The sequence below is a fragment of the Loa loa genome (assembly GCF_000183805.2).
Source record: "Loa loa unplaced genomic scaffold supercont3.218, whole genome shotgun sequence".
Classification (NCBI taxonomy): Eukaryota; Metazoa; Nematoda; class Chromadorea; order Rhabditida; family Onchocercidae; genus Loa; species Loa loa.
The window spans coordinates 49,460-57,027 of NW_018108398.1; the positions used below are offsets into that span (position 1 = coordinate 49,460).

A 7,568-nucleotide genomic window follows, 5' to 3' on the forward strand; every position below is an offset into this window, starting at 1 on the left:
TCTTCCTTCCCTCCTCTCTCTCTCTCCCTCTCTCTCTCTCTTAACCTATTTGTTACTGCTAAGCTAATGATATTAGATTGTGATGATAAATGAAACTATAAGTTTAGTTAAATATTACATTCGTATGCTCATATCAAAGAAGTTAGAGAACGAGTATTGCTCAAATGTTATATTTTAATTTGTTCAAATATTATGTCACCTCTCTTGTTGTAAATTTGAAGCAAACCAATTAACTCTTATTCATCATACTTACTCGCTTACTTAAGTATGATATACTAAAATTTGTGAGTAGTTTCTTTTTGTAGATCGCGAAAATTCATTCTTCCACTGGCAATCACAAAACTTCTGGCCGTCGCTCTAGCTATGGCTCGGGTATCGTACGACCAAAATTTATCCAAAACTTCAGCGACTCTCAAATTCAACGGCATTACATCGAATATCTAAACGATCAATCGTCAATTCAGCTTCAAAATTCATCCTACCTTCAGCATCACACTCAGTAAATTGTTACGTATGAATTACTGAAATAAGATATAACAAAGTAATAATTATCCACTGTGCTCGTGATCAGTGGAAATAATAAGTTGACAACGTAAATTATTGATGTATGGTGACAAATCTCTGTATGATACGATAAGATCAAGCAATAACAGCCAAAGCATTGTGATAACATTACGGACATTGGACAATGTACCACCGATTGAAATACGAAACATGAAATGGAAACCTTTTAAAAGGAAGCTTTGAAAGGCATTGTTTTTTTTTTATTTCAAGTCATTTTCCACTTGTACAATAACGATTCTACTTCAGAAGTTGTTTTGGGAAAATTCAGTAAAATTTATGGGGTGAGTAATATGGAGAAACACAAAAGTCCTCACAATACCCAAACTAAATCACATTTTGTTCGATTTCATTCACTATAACTAAAATAAAATGATGATCAGATTACTGTATGCCAATAGTGCTTCCAGAAATTTCTCAACTCAAACTTTTTCTTTTTCGCCAAAAGTTTCAACAATAGAAAAATCAAACTTTGAGAAATGAATTTGTTGAAAAGGTGAAATTAATGAAAGATGAAAATGGATATTATGTGACTTACATGCCTCTGTCTGTGGTGTTTTTGTTGATGTATAGATTAACAAAAGATAATTTAATAGTTGCAGGAATAGCAGCGATAATTGTAGCACCAAGCATATAAGCCATCAATTGCATCGAGCATCGATTACCACTGGAATGGAAGAAGTTACTTCAAATTGCGCCTCAGGACGTGGTCGACATAAAACTTCAACAAGTTCACCATCAACCAGTCATCGAACATCTCTGATTACGGAAATGTTCGTTGATACAGGTTATACGGGGAATACCTTAGCTGAACAGCTTCAACTATCCAGGTTTGTATCAGATGATTTGAAACTTCAAAATTTCAAAAAGAATTTGGAATCTTTTCTATTCCTTTTAGTAACTGGATAACTTCTCTCACTTTTCGAAACAGAAATGACGGATACATGTTTGTGTGTGTTTTTTTAACCATAACGGATCTTTTTTTTTTTGACAAGTCGTAAATTACATCCTCATTTAGTAAATGCAATAGTAAACCTGTGCTATTATATGCAAAAGGTAGCAATAAAATGACAGGAAAGGAAAATAAATGCATGGAGTTGATTATCAGAGATCAGTTCAAATTTAATTTCAAGATTTTTGCGTTTTGATAATGATGAAATCATCGTCTGTTACTTTCATTATCAATTGGTTACCTTGAATTGTTAAATATTATTCATTTTATGAGTACGGAAAAAATATAAAAATTTATTCATTTCTATCTGTGGCAAAAGGTACAAACAATTCTCAGTAGAAATATCACTGTTAGAAAATGCTAGAAGGATAATTTCCCTTCATAAACAAATATTCTCCTAAAAGAACAGAGGATTTATGTCATTTTCGTTTCAGAAAGAAATATTTATATGAACCATTGAGTAAATGTCTTTTAGAGTTATTCCATGCTAATTTGATGAAACTGGAACCTCAAAGCTAAAAGTGAAAAAAAAAAATTTGGAAGGAAGTGGGAGAAGGATGAGCGTTGTCTATGTCATCACTATGATTCATTAATATATTAATTGGAACGGTGCGTAAAGTCTTAAAAAGTATTTTGTATCGAATAAGGATATATTCAAAAATAGGACTTTTCCGCTATTTTTGCGCACACAATAAAACATTTCACAAAGGGCCAAGGTATCGTATTAGATTACTGTAGGAAACATTCCCTTTTTTTTCTTTTTTCTAAGCCAATATCACTTTTCAAGGAAAAAAACGAGCACAGCGATAAATTTCAAGTAATTGATGGTATTTACGATTGAAACGACGTTCCGATAATGTTGACATTCGCTGGTATTTTCGGGAAGCATTTTATTTTCTCATGAAATTTCGTTTCTTTTTTTTCATTTTTTGTTTTCAGCTATCAAATTCACTTACTACAACAAAGTTGGCAACGAATACGTTCCTCACCCAATTTTTTTATCAATGTTTTTCGGTATGATTTTTAAATATTAAGTTAAAATATCATAGTTTTGTGAAAATTTATCGTTTTCAAAATGCAATCAAATTCCAATCATTACAGTTTAGTTTTAAAATGTTTCGAGAAAAGTTCAACCACAGCGATATTCACGCTTCATTTTTGTGGGTCTAACAATAATATTAGCATGAACTGCCTAATCATTAAGTTACAACACATCGCTACCATGACTTCATTTAGCTTACAGCTAATTATTGAAACTTTTTCAAAGAGAACTTCCTATCAAATTAGCCAAACAAATCGTTTCCTTCGATCAGTGTTGAAGGTCAAAAATTGAGGCTTATCATTCTTGTATCAAATAAGAGGCATTGTTTTCCCTCAACTTACTTATACTGTTTACTTTACATACGACGGTAAAATTGTTTGGATAAGGAGGGGAAGTCTCTTACCTTATACTTGATGTAATTCCTTAAATTATCAAAGAACAACGACAGAGGTAATATTTCAGTATCACTGAATCTTCTAGTCTATTATTTGCTTCTTACTTTTTTCAGGAAATCATTCATAATAATGACCATAAAAATAATATATGATCATTCATTGGTCATTTTGTAAGCAAGATACTAAAAAAGTTTCGTTGTCTTCTATTCAGCTATTTTCAGGACCGTAATCGCAAAAAATACAATAGCAAAAGAACTGTTCCGGAAAACTTCAATTATTGATGGGTTCACATCTTACAAATGTTACGATGTGAAAGAACATGCAGATAGTTTAATAGAGCTTATCGATTTTGCATTGCAGGAAATTCACAGTTCGACCAAAGTTGTACAGGTACAGACAAATTCTTCATTTCCATCACCTACACTTCTCCTCTATCATTTCCGGTTTTTGAGGAATAATCAACAATGCCATTAGTTGTTATAAATTTTTTCGCTAATTTTGTTAATATTTGCTGTTAAATTGTTTTTCTCCTAACCTAGTCAACTTACAAACAATCATTTGGTGATAAGTAATTGATACTTATCAATTTGTCAATCGATTAATCGATGATCTTCTAGTCGTTTTCTTTTGCCATTTCCGTTATATTTTAGAAAAACAACATTGTTAAGTTTTGTTGAATTTCACATCACAATTCTAAAGAATAAGATTCCGCTTTAGCATCGTTGTATGTTAATGGGTGCAACACATTGTAATACATGCGAAAATTCCATGTCTTCATCGTGGGATCAGTTTGGTGATTCGTTAGCAGAATCGATCGCAAAAGCTGAAGCGATTCGTGGTAAACGTAAATGTTTGCAAGCGTGGAATACGCTCTTGTCATTTATCGTAAGCTATCTATAACTGTTTCAAATCCTTATGCTATTTCAAGAATTAAAATCTATCTCTGATAAAGTACTTTTGTTTTACTGATAAACTAGCTGATAAAGGTATAATTTCTAGAAGGTTTAACTTTTAATACAGAACTGGTCCGAAACAAATTTAAATGTATAATTTATCATTACTGTAACGAAATCAATCAATATTGCTATCCTCCACCACTACAACATTTGAAGTTTTTTTTTTCTTTTTTACAGGTTGATCGTATAAAAGGCGGTTATTTGACAGAGAGTAAACGTCGTGCATCGAAAAAAAGTTCAAGACAGGAAGATGCTGGCCCATCATAGTTGTATATGGTAACAACAACAACTTCAATTTCAAAATAACACGGCAACCGAACAAACAACAATAAACATATCACTAAAATATTCAAATTTATTTTTTCATTTTTCCGCTGATCTCATTTTAATCGAATTATTAGTTCATAAACAATATTGCTTATCTCTTTGTATTTACATATGAAAACTTTTTTACGTAATAAACTTAAATATAGCCTGTTGAATACAATCTTGTCAAAAAATGCTAGTCATAGTAGCTCAGCTTGGTAAGCTTATTGAAATGAACTACCAAAGAACACGATTGAATGGTCTAAATTTGAATTATCAATTTTAAAAGCTTATTCAGTCTTGCACCGCATCAAATAATAGTAATGGAACTGATAGGCGATGATTGTAGGAAGCTGAGAGAATTCTAGTTAAAGCTCATATCAAACAATCAACTTTTTTAAATTTATTGCCAAAAAATACTCAATTTTAAATTCGAATTTAAAAGAATTATTGAAATTACTTTGCAAGGATAAAGACTGGTTATTTGACAATCAAAATATCTAATTAATATTGCACATCCTGTCTTAACGTGACTTTTTATGTTTTCATCGTTTCCAAACGACATTCATGATATTGATCATCTAAGCTTTTATTTAATCATAAGCCGCAGATCACTGGTGGCTAATTAATTTCTCGGTAATTTTAACCATTTGGTTCAACCGTATTAATTACTATGAAGTCTGCAAATTATTAATTAATTGAGACATTTTTGGGTTATAGGCATGCAGAACATTTTCTATTTTGTGTAATGCACACTCCGTAATTAACTTTCATATAAGTTTCAAATTATTGCTCAACTCGTACACTTGAAGGTATTAGATGATAATGTCAGTAACAACGTGTAAGTGAGTGCAGCGTACGTTGCAAGACGTTAAATTCATACAAGACATCATTTGACTTGTATATTTATGAAAATATACAAAACTTTTGCTGATTAAGAACTTCTTTGATCAGTGCTTACTATTCATATATTTCTTTTGCATCTGGCTTTTGCTACAATTTCTCGTCATTATTATAGTAATTCCAATTAGGCAAGTAAACAATTCGGATTAGACAAATAAACAATTTGGATTAAGTAATTAAATGATTTGGATGAAGTGACTAAAAAATTCCATTTAAGCTGCTAAGCACTTTGAATTAGATAATTAAACAATTCGAATTAAGCAATTAAACAATTCCAAGTAGGCAACGAAGCAATTTTAATTAAACAACCAAATAATTTGAATTAAATTGCTAAACAATCTGGATTAAGTAAGCAAAAAATTCCAGTTAATTAGGGGAAAAGAAGCGAATTTCAAAACAAATTAGCTTTCGAACACACATAATTATCGTTTACTGCAGTGTGATGCTTTTCTTATCAGTGAATGATTACAATTAAGAGACAAGGATTTCGCAAAAGTGACATTTCTGATTATTCATTGTTGTATAACTGGAACAAAAATCTTTTTTCTCAAATTCTGATATGTTTTAATTCTTCAAATTTTAAATATTCCAATATAGACAAATATGATTTCAACATTTTACGAAAATTATAGAATTTCGATAAACTTGTAGTACATGAAATAACTCCTAGTAAGGAATTTTAATACATGACTAAGAACCGTATAGAATATTCCATGGTTAAAATGCACTAAATTGAATGATTTAAAAGTTCCCCATTTTCATTAGCAGAAAGTTTTTCTCTAGACTATCTGAGTTTGATCCATTAATCTTTGTTCTTTGGTTTTATTGCATATTAACTTAAGATTTTGTTTTGTTACATATTTTAGTCGTTATTTTTTAATTTCGAAAAAATATTTATTGAATATAAAAGTTTCAGTAATTACTCACTTAGGTCTCGCACTTTTGTATAACTGTAAGAATACAGAATTCATTTAAAACGGTCACTTATATTAATTTCATTGGATACAAATGTTTACTTCATGTGGTCAATGGTCAATATATTCAGATTTTATCTTATCATCAATATGAATAGCCTGATAACCTTATTGCATAAAGTTAAAAAATGCAAAGAAACCATACATTCTACCTGTTATTGCTTTTTTTTTTTTTTTCAAATCATGAAAATAATCGAAATGAGTGTAAACAAAAGTTCAAACAAAAGTTATTATTGGTTGAATGCGATGTAATATTTGAAATTGGAGAATATTTTCCACATTTTTCAAAACAAGTAATCAAACAACGGAAGGCCTGCTGCCATAGAAGATGTATATTTAGCAAATGTGTTTGAGAATGAATTTATAAATTAGTCTTAAATTTCAGAATTTATAAAATATTTTTAATAAATGATAAAATCGAACTCTGCGAGGTGCATTACACTTAAAAAATCGATAAATTTACTTACAAATCAATCGATATATTCATTTGCAAGTTGATCAATATCACCATAATAGTGATATGACGTTATTTGTTTACAACGGTTGCTTTGTAATTTAAATTAATTTACATGATCAATAAACGAAGAGATATTCTTCGGTGGTCGTCTATCTTATTGAAACAATCCGCCCAGTTTACTGTTTTTCAACATAGCCATTCTTCGAAACATTTCCAAATTGTTGGCCATTGTCATGTTCTGAAAATTGGCCCTTTGCTCCGTCTATTTCCCGCTTTAGTTGCTAATAACTACTGGAGACTGGATCACAATTGTGCAAATCTATTGCTTCATTGCTTTTTCTTTTCTTTTCTAGATCTCATCTGCAAATTCATGAATTCCAATAACCTCCATGAAATTTACAATTCCTGAATTCAGGATTCCCTGATTCTAATTCTCTTTCCTGATAGCTATATTTGGATGATTTATTCCCGAGCATACTACTGAGATTCTAAAATCTATTTAGTTTTTCCAAGTATTAATATCTGCAAAGAAATACTCACTTATCCTAATTAAATTGCAGATGTATCAATTAGACAACCTAACCAATATAACACGTTAATTTGCTAGTACGTTGTGGTAATAACATGTTAATTTGCTAGTACGTTGTGGTAATAACATGTTAATTTGCTAGTACGTTGTGGTGATAACACGTTAATTTGCTAGTAAAAGGTCCCCAGCTGATAAATAATTCAGTAGAACACTATTAAAGTAATACTCCGTTAAATGCATACAATTAACCAACCTTAGTTAAAAGTTATCCATCCAAGATGAACTAAAAAAGAAAAACCTGCATTATTGATTTCCAAACTTTAGCCATATAAAATAACGGCTGGTTTTGGTTAGCAAAACAAGCAATAAAATGACAAACTTGAGGATTGCGTAAACATACTAACAAAATGGATTTCTGTTCCTTCCTTACCTTTCCAATTTTCTTTCTACGATTGGAAAGCAGGACACGGGAGAGGGGGTGGGAGGACGGGAG

At 30.8% G+C, this 7,568-nt stretch overlaps 1 protein-coding gene across 1 annotated transcript; it reads left to right on the plus strand.

Moving 5' to 3' along the window:
• Nucleotides 1-1,233: 1,233 nt before the first annotated feature.
• On the plus strand, nucleotides 1,234-4,173 carry LOAG_10963 (hypothetical protein; the record flags this gene model as incomplete). Its single annotated transcript, XM_003146486.2, has 5 exons — nucleotides 1,234-1,391; nucleotides 2,453-2,527; nucleotides 3,172-3,340; nucleotides 3,668-3,835; nucleotides 4,084-4,173. 5 exons carry the CDS (start codon nucleotides 1,234-1,236, stop codon nucleotides 4,171-4,173), a joined length of 660 nt encoding a protein of 219 aa, XP_003146534.2.
• Nucleotides 4,174-7,568: the final 3,395 nt, after the last annotated feature.